We start from the raw sequence: 19,643 nt of genomic DNA on the forward strand, positions 1-19,643 counted from the left end.
AAATACAAGCTTCTTTCCTGCTGCCTCTAAAGGAAGCTGGCAGTGTGCTAGTCTTTCTCTAGAAAGAACTCTAGTTTGTATCTGGGTCTGAAAGGGACAATACATGGAGATTCGTTTCTGCTGGGCACCTAAGCACTCTGCACCCTCGAGGCCAAAACAACAGGCTCACATTTTCCGTAGCATCTTAGATTGGGAAAAAGTCAAATGAATCCTAAACTCTGAAGGAGAAAACAGAAAAGCAATTTCATCCAAACCTCAAAACTGATCTACCAGGCTGTGTCGGAGCACCCTCACAGACACAAAGATCAGCTTGGGGTGGACCCTAAGGCCCAGGGCACTAATAATGGTAATGGACAGCCTGGGAGTGGGCTTCCTCTTGCTCAGCCCAAGGACAGCCAGGTGGGAAGGAGGCATGTAAATGTGAGAGAGAGAGAGAGCAGGAACCGCAGGTGTGTGTCCCGGTAAGTCACTGGCAGATAAAACCAGATTAGGATCCTCTATGTCATTAGCTCATGAAAGAAACTAGATTGGGAAAAAGTAAGATGGGCTGAGGGACAGTGTAGCGAAAATAATGCAAGAGGTGGCAGTGGGAAGAGGTATCCTACCCTGGTCATTGATGAGACTTCGCTTTACCTCCCTGTCAACACCAGGTATAGTTCTATAATCAAGATACTAGGGGACAGAAACGTGTGGAGGAATTCTTTCTTCCTTTTAAATCCTGTCACTTGTACTTTGTCAAGTGCCCATATGGCTTTGGAAACTATTTTATTCCCCACACGCCTATAAATGTCAATCAATTTTCTAGTGACTCTCACTTGGTCTAGATGGGTGCACCATGCCACCTACAATCAGTGCCTTACAGAAGGTGTCTGTGCTGTGGAGAAGGGTCTTCGTCTCCAGCTTTGGCCCGTGTCCCCTCTTTGAAAAGGCTTGTGTGACTTGAGGGTCTTCATTTTCATTCTCAAAGACCTTCCCTTGGAGATGCTAGAGGCTGGGGGGATTCTGGTTTGTTGCTAGAAAGTGGTGATCAATTTGATATCTGAATTGCTTCCAATGGTATGTAGCATGAAATTCTAGCTCTTCTACGTAGTTACAGACAACGCTATAATCTTTGGCAAGTTACTGACCCTTCTGGGCCTTACATACCTCCTGAGTAGAATGGAGATAGTAATGGAGGGTCCAATGAATTAATGCACCTAAATTCCACAAAACAAGGTGTGGCATCTGCAAACTCTCAACTGTCAACCATGATCCTTTATGTCAGTGTTGCTAACATTGTCTGTTAGGCTTCCAGGACCTGTCGAGCTCTAATTCTGGCACCTAGTTTTGTTTGTTGTCGTCTCTGTGTTCCACATAGTAGGAGATGTGGAAACGCAGAGCATTGGTAAAGCACAGCTTCAGTGCAAAAAGGACTGGGTGTAAAAGCAGAATATATGTCCTAAGACATCTGTAGACTACAAATAATCCAAAAGTCTGAAAGCATATAACTTGGCCATGGCTTAAGAATTCCCAGTGAACCGTGATAAAATACACTTGCCTCACTGGTGAGCTGGTCTTTTTATCTCCCACCATGTTTCCCATAGACTTTCTTTCCTCTCAGTCAGGATCGAGAGAATCCTATTTTTCCATGCGCCCTGGCTTTGTGTGCTGAACACTTTCAGAGGGCTTCCAGGGTCTCTTCCAGTGGGTTTATCTCGATGAGACTTGTGGCACACCAATGAGATCTTTTTGTTTTTTTAAAACAAACCCAGTCACGATTACGGTTCTAGTAATTAAAGCGCGTTTTCTCTGAGACGTTATCTGGTATCAGCTCGGGATTGCATGACAGGCTTGCATTTAATTGAAAGCGTTGCACCTTTAAAATCCTCTGGAGAAAGGCTGCCGTATTTTTGCCCAAAATTATTGAATGCTCACTTTCTGGCTGAGAGCTGTTCAGCTGGTGTTAAAGACTGTGCGTTGACAGTTTTCAAGCTGATGTGAAGGCCTTTTCACCCTCAGTTTAGCACCTACCCTGCATCTTGACAAAAAGATGCGTGATTCCCCTCCTGGAAGTCGGACTACAGTGTGAATGAGAGTCAGGAGATGTCTCGTGGCACTTAGCCCACTGGAGGGGCAGCTGAGGCTCACTGACCGGCCGAGTTACCAGCTCTGGGAGACCAGCAACTCATCCAAACAGGAGTCAGGGACTGAAGAGACTCATCTGTGCTCTCAGTCTATTCCGTGTGGTTGGTGAACCAACAGCATCAAGGGACATCACGTGCAGGATCTCAGGCCCCATATTAGACCCATGTAACCAGAATCACCCAGGAATCTGTGTTTTCACAAGTCCCTCAGGTGATTCTGATGGACACTAAAATTTGAGAAGCACCTCTATGGACTCTTTCATTGTTTGCATTTGAACTGGATCGTTTTGGAGGGATTTGTTTTACCATCACCGCTTTCAGGAACTCATGGTCCTTACATAACCCATGACAATCCCCACTAGAGTTTGCTGCCCCAGGTTAGAGTAAAGGGCATTTTTAAGCGTGTGAGATGTGGAAAGGGAGAGAGAAGAAGTAAGGTATTCATCCTTGGTATTGCCCTGCATATCAATCTCAACCCCCCAATTCCAGGGAGGCAGACCGAGAATTTGAATGTCTGTCTCCTGTGCTCCAGCCTTCCTTGTCACACAACAAAATTCATTTCTCTACACAGCATGGCTCATCCCAGCCCTCAGCATTTCAGAGAATAGAGATGTAACTTCTATTCCCCAAAAGTCAATTACCACTGAAAATGATGTAAGCAGCACTGAGATATGAGACCCGAAAACCTATAGACAGAGTGCTGGCTAGTAAATGTAAGGCTCATGTCTGGTGCTTATTCGCTCTTCATCCATATCCTCTCTTTGCTACTTATAAATTGCAACAATAAGACACACGGGTCCAAGGGAGACCCCAGACCGACCTCAAACACTTCTCCAGAATTACACAGTTGTTGCTCTTCACATAGTTGTTGACAGAAGTTGTCTTGAGGAAGGTAATCAGGAATTTTCCCCCAGGAAAATGAGGAGATCTGAAGTATTGAGAAATATTTTGAAATAAAAATATTTCAGGGGGAAAAAACTACCGCTATCCAGACAATTCCAGCTCCTAGTGGTGCCGTGGGACAGAGGGGAACTGCCCCGGGGTTCCGAGCCTGTAGCTCGGCCTCTCGCGGCAGAGAGTGCCCATCAGTTAGCCGTCAAGCACCAAACCACTGCTCCACCGGGCTTCTTTCTAGCTCACCCAAAGCAAAGGAAATATTGGCCTGAAAATACTGTGAACCATAAACAGGAAGTGTCTAGACTGATAACTATAAGTTGGGGCCACAGGTTGCAGGTCTACTGTGCACTACCTTTAAAACAAATGTATCACACACAGGAAAGCCAAGCGTGTTGCTCCCCCTTGGGATTGAGTGCAGTGGAACCGATGACTTCTTTAAAAGTAAAGACATCATTAAGCACCTAATGAAGAAATTGATTTGAAGACTATAAACGTTTCTTTTGAAATGTTATAGCTTCTTTTGTTTTAAAGTAAAGGTTTAGATGGAGAAGTAGTTCACTAGAGTTCCCATCATCCTCTGCAACCCCACCGGTTCAAACCCCAGTACAAATCGGACCTCTTTAGAGTATTGACAAGCAAGCATGTTACTTTGAGGACCAAGTTGGCCTGACCCAAGCCATGGTATTTTTAGTGGTCTCACATGCATGTGAAAATTGGACATTGAATACGGGAGACTGAAGAAGAACCGATGCATTTCAATTGTGGTGCTGGAGAGGAAGGTTCCAAGTACCATGAATGGTCAAAACAACTAGTCTGTTTCAGGGAATTATGGCCAGAGTGCTCCTTAGAGGCAAGGATGGCAAGGCTTTGTCTCACATACTTTCAACCTACTGTCAGGAGGGACCTGTTGTCCCTGTACAAAGATGTGGCTGGACACAGAAACTGTGAGAATAGACTCAAACATAGGCATGATCGTGAGGGCGGTACAGGACCTAAGGTTGCTACGGGTCAGGACTGACTCAAAGGCAACGAGCACCATTGTTTCAGGCTCTGCTGTCGGGAGACATGGTTGTTATGAAACACATGTTCTTCCTTTGTTTTCTCAGACAGATTAAGTTTCCAGTGGGGTGTTGACTCCTATCTTTTCCTGATCCAGTTATTGTTCTGGTACATGTACATTTTAAATTCTGGTCCAATCTGGTGTCACTTCATTAGCCATGACCGAACCAAGAAAGATAACCTGCTAGGAGGCCTGGCTATGATGAGGAGTCATCCACTGTCAAATGGAGGCATAATGAAAGGAAACATTAATTATACCAGCCTGATAGGGTAGTGAAGATTCGCTTACAGTCGCATGTAACGCGCCTCGACAGCGCCTGCACAATGTAAACTTTACACACGTGTTCACCACTACCACCACCGCTGTCGAGGTACTTAGCACATTTCTGAATGAAAAAGGTATAGCAAAATAAAAGCCAAACTTGCTGACTCGGTATTTGTTATTTGCGATGCTGACAAGTAATACTTTTGTTTTTGTACCAGCGGCTCAGGTGCACCCGATCCCTGCCCCTGTCTTCCACTAACTAGCTCCATTTCTTTCTTCCAGATAAGCTGCAAGCTTCTGCATTTCTTTCAGCAGTACATGATGGCCTGCAACTATTTCTGGATGCTCTGTGAAGGGATCTATCTGCACACCCTGATCGTGGTGTCTGTGTTCGTCGAGGAGCAGCGCTTGAAGTGGTACTACCTGCTGGGCTGGGGTATGTGCACCCTCCAAGTGAATTTCATCTCTGTGTTTACAGTCTTGTTTGAGTCTTGGTCTCAGGAATCAGTCAGGGGCCCAGTTCTCTGGGGAAAGGATGGCGGACAGGGACCAGCAGGAGTTTCACCTCAATTGACTTGTGGTGAGCATACTGGTCAGCGCCAAAGTGAAATTCACTGTCCCCAGACTCCTTCCCAGACGGCTCAGGGTGGTCAGCGGCTTAACAGACATACATACTCCACGGAGAGAAAACAGCTGCTCGACTCTCAAACAGTAGGTAATGGTAATAAATTAAATACTTCTGTGCCACCCTGTACTTCTTAATTAACAATCATTTACACCATTATCAGAACGAGTATCTACCCCTTAAAACAGTGCCCTAACTAAAGTCAAAGATGAGTGAAAGACGTTTGCATTCCCAGAGAGTTCTAAAATAGAATCAGTTTTCAATTGCCAGATCTAAATTAATATCTTTCATTTCTTCTCCCTCCTCTCTCTCTCTTTCACACACACAGACACACACACACACACACACACACACCCCAAAATTCCACCAAATTCCTAGCCATTAAAAGCTGCAGCACCCAATCTCAACTTTAAAGGAAAATGCGATAGACTATTATCATGGCATACTTTAAATTAATAGCTTTCTTCTGGGACTTTGGTGAATCATTATCTTTCGATGGGGGGTGGGCATAAAATACAACAAAAATTACTTTTGGAGAAAAATAATTTCACATAAACTGTGAAGAATGTAATAGAGTATAGAAGAAATTTTCCTTGTATCCACTGTCCTTTTGAAATTATTTTCACCTAAAACAATTTGACAAAGCAGAATGAGAGATTCTTACCCTTGCATGGCCTAGAACAGCGGCTCAACCTGTGGGTTGCGACCCCTTTGGGGGTCGAACGACCCTTTCACAGGGGTCACACGATTCTTAACAGTAGCACAATTACAGTTATGAAGTAGCAACAAAAATAATTGTATGGTTGGGGTCACCACAACCTGAGGAGCTGAATGAAAGGGTTGGGGCATTAAGAAGGTTGAGAACTGCTGGCCTAAAATAAGAGGAAGAAATTACACTTTGAAAAGATTCTGGATAATGTGACAGCAGAAAATTTGCCCCCCAAAAACCATACCCTAGGTCCTAATTTTGCGTTCAGATGATGTTTGGTCATTCACAGGTTTCAGCTGGGAATGATATTGCCTACTCTAGGGTCTGGAGCTGATCTCAAGGAACGGCTGAGGGCCACTGTGACTGTCTCACCTTGAGTCCACCAGTGTCTGCTGGTGAAATCCCCTGCAGAAAGGGGGGGAAGCCTGTCGCTTGGTAGTTCCTTCCATTGGAGACTTTCTCTCAGATTGAACCACCTTCCAATACTGAAGTTCACGTCTCAAAAAAAAAAATCTCTTCTTTATGATGCTCTTCAAATGGAATCTTCGTGTTTCTGGTTCCCCCCTTGCTACGATCCAAAGGCAGGAAATTCATCCATGGATTTTTATGTTGACCAATGAGAAATTACCTGGTTTTTGCTTAAAACACACATATGCACGCATAAGAATCCTCAGGAGGGAGAGTGATTTTTTTGGTGGGAGCAATGTGTTGTTCTGGCTCTCCAGTCCTGGAGGGAAAGAGACCAAGAAGAAATGGACACCTACACAAAAGGAGTTAGGTGTCTACACGTGAGCTAAGAGTGCTCGTTGTTAGAAGACAGGGTCTGTAGTGTTCCCTGTGCTAACTGGGACACAGTTTTCCTTCTACAAAATAACGAGGTAGGATAGGGATTTCCACATGCCTCTTTTGCGAGCTCATACCAAACTAGGCATTTCAGAGCAAATCCAGAAAATGCGTTTGAGTTTCTGAAAGCAAGCTGGGAAATACCATGTTGGAAATGGCTAAAAATAAAATATAATTATGTTTTGTGTAAATAGTAAAATTCAAATTTATGTCAGGACCAAACCTTCAGGGAATGGCCCTATTGAATGATGTGCTTCGTAGGTTTAGATGATAGGAAGAAAACTCAATATTTTGAGAAATTCTCTTTTTCATATAATTCTGAGGAGAAAAAAATATGTGTAGGTGTAATTCATTTTGAGATCATTTTTTCAACATGATGTGATGATACTCACAACAACAACCCCGTTTATACACTGTCTATATCCAATAAAAATATGTTATTGTGCATGGGAACAACAGAGTCTTTTTTATATAATTACAAACTTACCCTGATGACACAGAACTAAGAGAATGAAACTTGGCAAGATGTGTTGCCAGGCACCATCTCTATTGTTCTGTTTGTAAATTCAAAGCCACTGTTTACTAACACTTCGGTGTTAGTAGGAAGTGGATACCAAGGGGACTTTCTAATGATTCTGCAGCCAGAACTCACTGAGGGTCACGGCAGCAAGGACAAGCTGGCCAGCCTGCAGTGCTTCTTAAGAAAGGACAGCAGAGTGGATACTCAGGGTCTAAGCAGACAGAAAAGAAAGAAGCCTATCCTTGTGAACCCCCGTGCTCCCTAGCACTCCGACTCTCCCTGACATGCTCACTCACTCTTAGGTCGTCCTCTCCCAGGTGGCCCAGCTCCTCTCCTAAAGGGAGTGCCAGTCACACTCAGCCAAGGCTTTCAGGACTCAGCCAACAGTCATGGTCATTGCTGTCCTGACTGCAAACATAACAATGGCCGTAATAGTCATCTCAGGGAGCTAATGTACTTCTCTTCTGGCTAATTCGTGAAAGGTTTTTAATTATCTGGATGCTCCATGCTCTGAAAGCACATCTGTTTAAATGAGAGCATTTCTACCTGGTTCGACTAAAGAAAAATTGTGCCAAAATATCAGGGAAATATCTGGACGTTCAATTTGCCACTATTTTTGCAAGTGGAAGTGCTATTCTCCCCCCACCTGTAGTTGTGCTTCCCTGGAAGCCGTGGCCGAAAAACCAGGTGTGACTTGTACTTTTTTGTGTTTTTTTCTGGTCACGTGTTTAGGATTCCCGCTGGTGCCAACTACGATCCATGCTATTGCTCGGGCGATCTACCTGAATGACAAGTAAGCATCTTGGTGGTTTTCCGGTTAACATATTCCTCAGATATATACATTGTATTGATACACCCTTTCCCTTTTGCTAGCTGCTGGCTGAACACCGAGACTTACCTGCTGTACATCGTCCATGGCCCTGTCATGGCAGCCCTGGTGGTGAGAATTGCTTGTTAAACCTTTTATATGAGTGATATTACCGCATGGTTCAAATCTCGATGCATTTGGTTCTGGAAGGCGTGTGCATGATAATTTTAAAATAAAGCTCATTTAATGATATTCTGTTATAAGAAGAACAAGTTGACTGTAGAATCTTCAAAAACGTCTTAACGTTTTCACAATGGGCATAGGGTTGGCGTAGTGAGATACCATGATCTGGTTTCTATACATGTTAGAGCAATAGTGTGCTCTGGTCTTTCAAACTTCTCTAGCTAAATTCTACCAGGGAAAGGGAAAGGCCAAGGGACTGTGGAGATAGTGAAAAGGTGTCCCTGATAAAGAAGAATGAGAGAGTGCACAAAATTCATGTCATCCCTTGAAACTTGTCCCCAGGCCCTGCCACAAAAAGCTAGGGTCCATGTTTCCTTGACAACATGCAGCCTCATCATAACAGCCACCACTGGTTAACACTGGGAATGCTCCAGGCACTTAAATACATTACCACCACTTTAATAGTGTCTCTACAGGGTAGCTCTATCAAGACATTTTACACATTCAGAAAGCTAAACGGCGGCTAGACGCCTCTAACAATAAGGAGTTGGGGTGGAGACAGATGTCTAAATCTGAATCACAGCTTTTGATTTCTGCCCCTGGTTTGCTGCATGTTGACCAACATCAGAGCCCTTTAACGGGACACTGAGCTACCGTGTGCTATGATCCTGAAAGGCAATGCTTCTTGTTCTCATTGTCGTTGTTCAGGTTAGAGTTAGAAAAATACAAACAGGAAAATCAGAGAAAGCCAGCAGTCTCAGTTCCTGCACTGAGTAGACATCCATGTCACAACTGGACCTCTCATCCACTGGTGGGAGAAATGTCGAATTTATCACCCCATTGCAAACAATTCCATCGTTTCTTATCGTGTTAAATCTACACGTACCACTTGCCATTAACAAGCAATTCCACGCCTAGACTTATTCAAAAGACACAATCGCCTCTATCCCCACAAAAAATTGTACATAAAAATTCACAGCGTCTTTGTCCAGTACAGTTTTTAAAAAAGCAGAAATAATCTAAGTTTCCATCAACAGTAGAAACAAATTTTGATGTATTATCCATACAGTGGGATTCTACATAGCAATAAGAATAAATCAAATACTAATTTATACAACATAAATGGATCTCACACATACTGTGAGAAGCCAGCCGCTCAAGGATTACAGCAGTGGTTCTCAACCTCTGGGTCGCGACCCCTTTGGGGGTCAAACAACCCTTTCACAGGGGTCGCCCAATTCATAACAGTAGCAAAATGACAGTTATGAAATAGCAACGAAAATAACTTTATGGTTGTGGGTCACCACAACATGAAGAACTGTATGAAAGGGTCACGGCATGAGAAAGGTTGAGAACCACTGATCTACAATATACAACTTACTCCATTTCTCGGGTATTAGAAACCAATTGGTGCCTGAAATGGGAGTAGAGAGAGGAAGTGACGTTAATTGACTGGAAGAGGGGAAAGAGAACTTTCTAGGGCAATTGAAATGTCCTTTCTTTTGTTTGGAATAGTTGCTAAGCAAATTCATGTGTTTTTAAAATCTTATTTAATCTACACTTAAAAATCCACATTTTATTGAATGTAAACCAGACCTCAATGAAACTGTTTTCTTTAAAAGAAAAATATTATTTTTCATAAACAAGAAAATTAGGTTAGTTGTCTCTAGTACATAAACTTTACATATTAATGTTTCCATTGTTACTTTCACTCTCAGTTAGGTAGCCCTGACCAACAGGGACTATTCTGATAAAAGAAAAGCAAGAAGGCAATATCTAAAAGTATCTTTTGTGACTTCCTTTTGTGAAACCTGGGAAAATCAAAGATCTAGCCTTCTGTCTCTTTAATTGAGCGTCAGACATTTACATGGAACAACAACAAAAATGAACATTGCCTTCCAGTTGATATGTACATCCACACATATGTTCTCCTCTTGGAAAAGAGTTATTACAGAGGTCTTTAGAGCCAGTGAGGCTTCCTGTCCCAGGAACGCTGAGTAAATTTTTAGACTCTTCACAGGGGGCGGGAGGGACTGTTCCCCACACTGAATAAATAAGATGGAGAAAGTATGCGTATTCAAGTAGGACCTATCTGGGGGATTTGCTCATGACATGGTCTCTTTCAGGTGAACTTCTTCTTTCTGCTCAACATCGTCCGCGTGCTGGTGACCAAGATGAGGGAAACCCATGAGCAGGAATCTCACATGTACCTGAAGGCTGTGCGGGCTACTCTGATTCTTGTGCCACTGCTGGGGATCCAGTTTGTGCTCTTTCCCTGGAGGCCATCCAACAAGATCCTTGGAAAGATCTATGATTACTGCATGCATTCCCTTGTGCATTTCCAGGTGAGGGCCCCTTGAGATTCTTATCCATCTACTTGTTTAGCAGTTGGTGCAGGAAGAACACGTTTCTGGAGTCTGTGATCAGCAGGTGTTCAGGGTGCATGTTGATCCAGAAACGCTTCAGCACCTCTCTGCTGTTCACTTTGGGCTTGCCTACTCTTTGAATCTTAGAAGAAAATGAAGGTCTTTGGAGGCCACCTCCGTCAGGACAAATGCTTTCCCACTAATTTACCACACGGTACTGAGGACAGCCTTGAACCACACAATCCTTTATCAGCCTTGCCTGTCCTTCCCCGTTCTTTTGAGTGCTATATTTGCTTGGGGTTTTGTTTTTGTTTGTTTGTTTGTTTGGTTGGTTGGTTGGTTGGTTGGTTGGTTAGTTGGTTTGGGTTTGGGTTTTCTTTATTGAGAAACGCTTTGAAAGCAAATGTAATCATTACCAATGATCAGTTTCCTAACCTGGATGACTGTAGATACAGTCTCCAGGGCTAGGAAAACATCAGAGAAGAGAAGCAGATGTTTGTAGCACAGGATGGAAAGTCTCCTCTTTAGCCCCATGCTGGAAGCTCTATCCCAGGTCAACCAGGCCCTAGTCTACAAGCACTTCATTTTGCTGCCTTGTACCTAATTAGAGATGTCAGGACCTTATAGTAGCTGCCAGCTAAGCCACTTCTGCAATGTGAGGGTAAACCCCAAGTGGGCAAGGATCCCTGACATCCTCACATGGCATGATAAAAATCATCACGTTATTGTTAGGTGTCTTCAAGTTGATTTCAACTCATAGCAAACTATATATGATCTCGCTTCTTTTATTCAGTACATAAAGTCTTTCCAAACCCACTAACATCAGTCAACCCTGCTGTAAATCTCTACACTGAAGTGGGCACTCTGTATTATTAACCATATTTAGCAGAACTGTACCTTTAGCCAAACGATAAGAAAAATGTACATCATATTGAATATTATTGTCTCATGGTACTGTATTTATACTTATTCATTCAACCTTTACTTGTTACTGTAGTCAATGACATTGATTCCTTAGCATAATGCACAGGAAATCATTTCAACTCTATTTCTCCTCTCTTTCAGGGATTCTTTGTGGCCTCCATCTATTGCTTCTCCAACAATGAGGTAAGCAGGCATTGCACATAATAATGGCCCTTGTTTTCTAGCATGCCAGCACCCCACCGTCTCCCAAGGACCTCATACAGATTTCATTTGATCTCACTTCTGTAGTTTACCACACAGGGCGTCAGGGTAACCAGGATCGTTTTCCCCAATGCTTTCAAGCGGAATCTGATCTGTGGATGTGTGGTGCCGTCACACATGCTTCCACGTGAGGCAGATACGTTTCCATTTCCTTGGGTTGCTCCTTGAACTGGTCGCACCCCCAGCAGCCAGAGAGGGGCTATTCTACAACCTGTAGAAACCGCGCCACGTGCCTGCTTTCTTGGAATCCTGTCTGCTTCCCCACTAGGACAGAGTCATCTCCAGCCGGTCTGTCCGCTTCACGCCCTTCTTTGCCAGTGCGCTAGGGACCACTTATTCAGCATTTGAAAAATGCGTCCCAGACGTGCTACCTAAAAAGGATCCTCCAGTCACCCGTCTGATATCTGAATACTTAGATCCGTGGAATCTAGAGATCCCGACGGCCACTATCTTCATGCATTTTTAGACAGCTGCCTCTTTATCCCACAAAATCCTTCCTGGAGGCTGTTTGTCAGACAGATGAAAGTGGATATTCTCTGTCCTCCAGAGTCCCTTCCAAGAGCCTCCATAGCACCAGAGACCATAATTAGAAAACACATTCACTTGTCTGATGAGAAACTTGAGAAAAGCCCTATGATTTGCCAAGGTCACAGTCTTGGTTGCGGTTCTGACAGGACTAGAACTCAGATCTTCTGATGCTCGATGAACTGACCGTTGCATTCCACTCTGTATGGTATGGCCATAATTTCTCCAGAGAGCTTTGGAATTAACTTTGTCCTACACATAACTGTGGACTTTTTCCTTCAATTCCTCATAGTAATTATTTGATGCCAAGGCACACATATTTTGTTAAGAAATTTAGTTGTCATTTTCATGTTAATTACTAAAAATGCTTTCTTGCATTTAACCAACTGGTTCTTTCCATTCTTTTCTATTCTGTAAGTATGTAGTGTGTACTAACTATGTAACGTATAAGCACGTACCATAGCAAATGGGATGTCACAGCTCTGTGGATTGTAGGCGTCTGGGCCTCAGCTATGGCAATACCATCATTCCATACAGGCAGTGCCTTCCCACATGCAGAGAGTCATTTCAAGCTTTCTCTGAGAGCGATGTGATAGGAGATTGCTTTGGTGGAAGATTAAACCTTACCAACATGGCATTTGTATAATGGTGAAATGGAAGTGTTCCTTTTTATTTATTATCAGTGCCTAATCAATCATTCCTCTGATGGAGTCAGATCAGACAACAGGGCATTAGATAATGGAAGCAGGGAAGAAAATTCGGGAAAGAATTAATGTCATGAGAATCACGAGACCACCGGGAACGCGGACTCGAGTATCAGCTATTTGCTACCATTCTTCCCAGTGTGCAAACACTGACTGCCCAAATATTTGAGGACATTTCTAGGTGTCTAAGAGACCTCAACAATCTATTGCAGCTGTAGCAGTGCCCAATTTGTTCCCAGGAAGTAACACATTTGCCTTGTGATATGGTCTTTGAATGGACTGAATACTGTTCACAGAGACTGCTCTAAACCAGTAGAGATCAGAGAAATGGGATTTGAAAGCAAGATGAGATGAGCTTGGAACATAAACAAAGTGTTATATTTTTACACAATCCATAAATTGGAGTACTTATGTGTTACTTTGATCTACAGATTATTGTTAAGACTCTCCAAATGTATGTTAATCTTTAATGCATTGCATCCAAACTTCTGTAGGAAAGCCTGCCTTCCCTTCAGCAGTGCATAACTGCTGTCCTTGTTAATTGCCATTGAGCTGGTTCAACTTAGGGGGACCCCGGGTGTTACATAGAAGGACGGTTCTAGACATAGAGCTCTCCCGGATATCATTTTCACAACACCAGATTGCCTGGCCTTTCTTCCATGGTACACCTCAATGATTTAAACCACCAGCCTTTAGGTTGGCAGTCAAGCAGGAAGCACCGGCACCACCCAGAGGCCTTAGTACATCACTATGGATACTTATCAGGAGTTCCTCAAGAAGGGCATCAGAAAAATAAGACCATTGAAATCCAACCCTGAAAATTTCCATGTAATTTTCTTTTTTGACAAATATAGAAACTGAGGGCTAAATACACCACATGCATAACGTTAGTTGAACAATCGACTTCTTGATATGATTGAACTAATGAATTGTATGATATGTGGGTTATGCCCTAATAAAACTGCTTAAAAAGAATATAATTAGGTCTAATAGTTAGATCTTCCGACCATCAGACGAGGGCCCTATTTTTTAAAACAGGCAATGAATTCATTGGTATAATCAAGGGGGGGGAGTAGGTTAATTTTGTTAATTGTTTTTATAATGAATGATGAATTTATATAACTCAAACTTTTGTATGAAATGCTTAACCCATTGGCAACTCCTGACACTTATGATGCTTTCTGTAAACAACCAAAATATCCATTTACTCAAACAGATGCATATTTTTGTCATCAGTGAAGCATTAGGCTCAACTATAGTCACCCTTATTAAACCGTAATTATCGAAGTACCTCTTGCATTGTGCTAAGGGCTGATTTTTTATGTATGGTTTACCAAGTGAAGCAGATTGGTCTCTTCATACTAAAGGGTATATTGCAGTTGGGGAATACAATTACAGAAGGCTCTGAACCTTTCTGTAACAATAGTTTTAGAAACAATAAAACAGACTTCAAGCCCTATGACCCTATGATTTCTGGAGACTTTGTTAATATACACAATTATTCTACTTGTGTAGAATAATTTTGAAAAGGCAGAAGAGAGGGAAAGAAAAACTTTAGAGTTTTTCCCACCCTGGGCACTTATTCAAACTCACTTTGGACTTTCTACCTGTGGACACTGGCTACTTTCAAATACCTTTGTGAGTTTTGCTCTGTGGATGATCTTGGCATTTAAGAGCTGTTGACTCCATGGCAACTATCAATTAATTGGCTTTTCTAGAGGCATTGCACGCACTCTTATGCGGTAAACTGATGCTCTACCGCCAGGTGTTTATAAGATTCAAGTAAAAGAAAGATGAGGATATCTTGTTTAAGTTTCCTTTAAGAGAAAGGCACTGTGTGGATTTAAAATCCTGGGTTACACATTGGGCTGCTACCCATAAAGTCAGCAGCTTGAAACCACCAGCTGCTCTCAGGCTGAAAGATGAGGCTTTCTGCTCCCATGAAGACGCACAGCCCCATACACCCACAAGGCAGCTGGTCTCTGCCCTGTAGGGTCACTGTGGGGCAGAATGGACTCAATAACAATAATAATAATAATAATAATAATAACAATAATGTTTGTGTCAACTCAAGATAGGTTGCTATTGTTGCTGTTATTGCTAGGTGCCATTGATTTGGTTGTGACCCATAGCAACTCTTAATTTGGAAATTCAGCTGACACATATTTGTTTGGGGTGATCCTGCTGCCATTTGAAATAACCATGACAGAGCTTCCAGCATCACGGCAGCACACGGGCCCCCACAGTGCCACAGTGTAACAGACTTACAGACAAGTGGTGGAGCACAAGTCAGCACGAAATGGAGTTACATAAAGTGTCCTAATTGAGCCTGTTGATTGTCCTTGCCACTATTTCCTTCTCCCTTGTAGCTACCTCTTCCGTTCCCTCAGCCTGTCCCTCCTTCCATCTTTCTCCCTCCATTTGTATTTCAGCTAATATTTCTACCACTTCTAGTGGCAAGGTAGCAAGACACAGGTGGCAATACATTTTCATGAATTGAAAGAACTAAGCCACATAGGAGGCTGGAACTGTTAGAACGACACACTGGAGGTAGTTGACTCTCTGGATAGCCACGATGACGAGAAAATCCTTGGGGACAACCTGGTGGAATAGGATGAGGGGAAAGGGGGCCATGATGGTGATTTGAATCAAGCATCACGCAAGATGCTTTCAATAATCCCTGTGAGATCCACCAGCAGCTCTTTGAATTGAGCTTAGTGTCCCCTTCTCAAAACAGAGACAATTCTATGTTAACCCATCAGGAAAACAGGCAGCAAACGAACTCGGACTTGGATGCAGAGATCTCGTTCTTTGGAGCTGGTGCCCAAACTCAACATTGGGCTGCCTTCCTGGTCGCGGGGTTGACCACAAGGAAGCAAAACTAAGTCATCTTTTTTAAGTTGGGATCTTCAGAGGAGCCCACTGTGACACTTGACTTCTGGGTTGGGTTGGAGCAGGATGCTGCTGATCTAAGGAACACAGGATGTGCTAGTATCTGCTCCATGACTACAGGGACCTCCTATGGGAACTGGTACACAAAGCCCTTTCCACACTAGTGGGGGAAGAAGGGGAAAAGGGGAGCTGGAACCAAGGGCTCAAGTAGAAAGTAAATGTTTTGAAAATGATAATGGCAACATCTGAACAAAAATGCTTGATACAATTGATGTACAGATTGTTATAAGAGCTGTAGGAGTCCCCAATAAAGTGATCTGTTAAAAAAAGCCCCTTTCCTCCCACAGTTTCAGGCACCTCAGAATTCCCATCAGAAAGCAGGCCCTTGTCCCTGGTCCTGCATCTTCACAACCACGCGGATAAATAGAGTTTTCGAATCTGGGTGGCTTCTCCGCCCTTGTGTTGTACATAATGTACTGTAGAGCGGGTCGTATTCCTGCTTGCTTGACATTTCCAAGACACGTTTGGTAAATGCGTGTATGTATTCAAAAACTTTCCATAGAAACACATTGAAATCTTATTCTTAGAAAGTTGTCACTCCATTAACCAGAACAAAGAATTTCATCTGGCAGCACACCCTCGGGCCATTCTGCATAAGGGAAGACCCACCGTAGGAGATCATTCTCATAAAATCCAGAACTGTGCTGGGATTTATGTATATATCGCATAGATTTAGCCACACAAAAAAAAAGCCTGCCTTCTCAGCGGTTTTAGCATACGAAAAGTTTACTAAACCTTTTTTCCTTAACATGACACGTATGTTAGAGAGAATCAGACACCAATTTAAGTTCCATCCATTGGGTATAAGCGCAAACGAAGAAATTCTTGATCCAAGTAGCAAAGAACCTTGATAAGGATAGCTGGCAAAAGGACCTCAGTTACACAGATTGCAAATCCCTCTTCCAAGATAGTCTCTTCTAAGGTTACAGTCAATTCCTAAAAGCCTCGGAGCTCAAATGATGCCTGGACCTCCTGTAACCTCGCACAGCCTCAGGAGGCTGCTCACAAACCATGCTTGACTTGGCCTCTGACAATTCAATGAAAACAAGGTGTCTTTCTCTCTTGCAGGTTCAGACCACCCTGAAGCGCCAGTGGGGGCAGTTTAAGATCCAGTGGCAGCAGCGTTGGGGAAGCGGCGCCTTCCGTCGCTCAGCTCCCAACCCTCGACCCCGGCCTCCTCCAACAGGCCACATCGCAGTTTATATCTGCCGCGAGCGCCCGGGGCAACCAAACTTCGATGATGGTGCTGAGATGGTCTCCCTGAACCTCATCGAACGTAGGTTGTCTGCTTAAATGTGAAGCCGCAACAACAGCATCGTGCTCCCTGATCCTTCACATCCTGGGTGACAGATAGGCCACGCATCTAAAGAAATTTCCATCCTCCCAGGAGCAGCACATATCATTTGTGAAGAATTAAGTGAATTTGTCCATAGTGAATCTGAGGAAAGTTATATTTGGTACTATTGCTTTGGGAGATAGTCTAGGAATGGAGTCTCCCACTGCAAACTTGTGAACTCCATCATTCATTTAGAACTGAGATATGATTATCATAGTAATGCAAGCAAAGTATCCAAGAAACACACAACTAAATTGACATAGTTCAGATACAGGGTGCTCTGTGTTAATCTTGAGCCATTTATACCTTTGAAAAATTCAAAATCACTGTCAATACTTTTCTCTGAACTTTCAATTAGGATGTTTATGTATTTGGCTATGGATCTGCTTTTTAAATTTTCAATCATATCTGATATTCCTCAGATGTTTTACCATCCACACTATGCCAACTGCACAAATGAGAGCGTGGCCTCCACAGACCAGGTAGCTTTCTGAAAAAAAGATGGCTAAGGATGTAGGAGGAAAAATCTGCACCCTGCAGGGAGACAGGATGCTTTAAGTATAAAAAAAAGAAACTTAAAAGACTATTTGCTGGAAGCCTTACATGGACCAATTTGTTAATTGGTTATTTGTACTGTAGACTCAGGTTGTTTGGGAGACTCCTGTCCATTGGGCAGGCCCTAACTGCTCTAAGGCCTTGGCCTTCACCTTGAACGTGCTTTAGGAAGATGTTTACAAATCGGGAGGTCATAAAGAATTCATTGCTAAATTTTTCACAGAACTGCCAAAATTATAATTCCTAGTGGAAGAGAATACCCTTTTTAAAGACAGTTTTCCATTTTCCTAAGATCCAGGATTTATAAATCAAATCACACCAAGGTTTATAAAGCAAATTACCTCTTGCCCCTGGGTGCTATCTAGCAGTACAAGATAAATTTGTTCAAGACTGACAATGAAAAGACTCCAAACGAGTGCATTAACTGCCTTCACCCACGTCAAAGCTTAACAAGGCCTCAGTCTTTTCCAGGAAGACTCAGCAGGGCTAATTAAAATCAATTGGTAGTTGACCTCTCATTTGCTATTAGCGAAGCGGGAGGAAAATATAAACACAACAAATTTAACCATCTATCAATTCATGTTCAAACAAAAGTAGAGTTTCTTGTTAAAACCCAATATTATATTCCCATGTCCCTCTTCACTTCTTCAGCTGCGATCTTCAAAGTCCCTGACTAAAGCAGTATCATTATTGGCACCTGGAACTGTTTTGTGAATTTGCAAGAGTGATCAGTTACCATACTTTAATTTGTATGCTAAATGAAAGAAATTTAGACCCTCGATATTTCAAGTCTCAGCTATATTATCTTATGCCACTGCCTTTCAGAAATTATTAAGCTATGGAAAGACAATCAGTTGATTTGTTCTGGAAACATTTTTAATGCACCCAAAGAAAATTATATTCCCCCAAAGAAAATGTATTTTGGATACAAAGAGAAGTTTATGTCTCCTTTGCTGAATGTAAGGGAGTTAAAAAGAAGGTATTTTTCCAATCACAGTGTTTATGTAGTGCTGTACCTATTTTTGTTTACATGGAAAACAGAGTATTTCTGGCAGCTGTAGTACAAATGGTATAATATATATTGCTAAAATATTATAGATCTATATTGCGCTTGTAGAAGTTCCAAGAGAACAAAATAGTGTATCAACTAATTGTGCACAATGCTAAAATCCCATGAAATGCTTGTATTATGTATATGTAGAAAATTAATATAGCATATAAGCAAAGCAACAGATGTATATTTGCCTATTTTTTAAAAAAAATACACTCATCATCTTTTTCATTCATTCACCTGTCTCCTGTTCATTTCATATCCTCATTCATTTCAACCAGGGTCAGCTAACATCTCCTCTGACTGCAGAAGAGGGGGACACAATCAAAAGAAGCCGTGGGCAAAAAATACCAAAGCGATTTTCTTTACAAGTATATTCATTGTTAGTCTGCAATTTGACTATAAAGTCAGTGTCACCATTCCCATGCCCTTGATAGATCAAAAGCTACACACAACTAACTGGCCATCGATATTGCCTGTGCTTGGAAAGCCCGCAAGAGAAATTAGGGCAAAAAAAGAATCATATCTTTTAATTGTTCTTTTTCCCCCCATTATTTTCGAGTCCAACTTGAGCTGTCCAACATATCGGTATCACGCCAGAGTGTGGGAATTGTTCGATTCAATGGTTTGAATGTCATTTGGTAGAGAGACTAAGGTGGGATTGAAGGCAATTCATTATCATTAGGATGCATAAAGGCCTCTACTGGAAATAGTTTCAAATCTGGAAAACATGAAAAGGGGATGGGGGTGGGTGGGGAACGAAGATTAATGGGTGTTGTGAGGACCTAGTAACGTGGAACACACGCAGTGTGCAGGCTCCTCCTACTCCATGACATGGCAAAACTCATGGCCTCCCATGCGCTAGAGAGCTTGCTCAGATAAGATATTTATGGGCTGCATCTTCCCCTTCACGTCCCACAGGTCGTGACAAGGAGGT

General features: G+C 42.6%; 1 protein-coding gene across 1 annotated transcript in view; it reads left to right on the forward strand.

Moving 5' to 3' along the window:
* CALCR (calcitonin receptor) overlaps nt 1-17,057 on the forward strand; it is a 34,597-nt gene extending 17,540 nt beyond the window's left edge. Inside the window, exons 7-12 of the mRNA XM_075557350.1 lie at nt 4,627-4,780; nt 7,774-7,834; nt 7,915-7,981; nt 10,159-10,377; nt 11,464-11,505; nt 16,833-17,057. Of these exons, the coding sequence (XP_075413465.1) occupies nt 4,627-4,780; nt 7,774-7,834; nt 7,915-7,981; nt 10,159-10,377; nt 11,464-11,505; nt 16,833-17,057 (768 nt within the window). The remainder of the gene's footprint in view (nt 1-4,626; nt 4,781-7,773; nt 7,835-7,914; nt 7,982-10,158; nt 10,378-11,463; nt 11,506-16,832) is intronic.
* Nucleotides 17,058-19,643: the final 2,586 nt, after the last annotated feature.

The sequence above is a fragment of the Tenrec ecaudatus genome, chromosome 9 (assembly GCF_050624435.1).
Source record: "Tenrec ecaudatus isolate mTenEca1 chromosome 9, mTenEca1.hap1, whole genome shotgun sequence".
Lineage (NCBI taxonomy): Eukaryota > Metazoa > Chordata > Mammalia > Afrosoricida > Tenrecidae > Tenrec > Tenrec ecaudatus.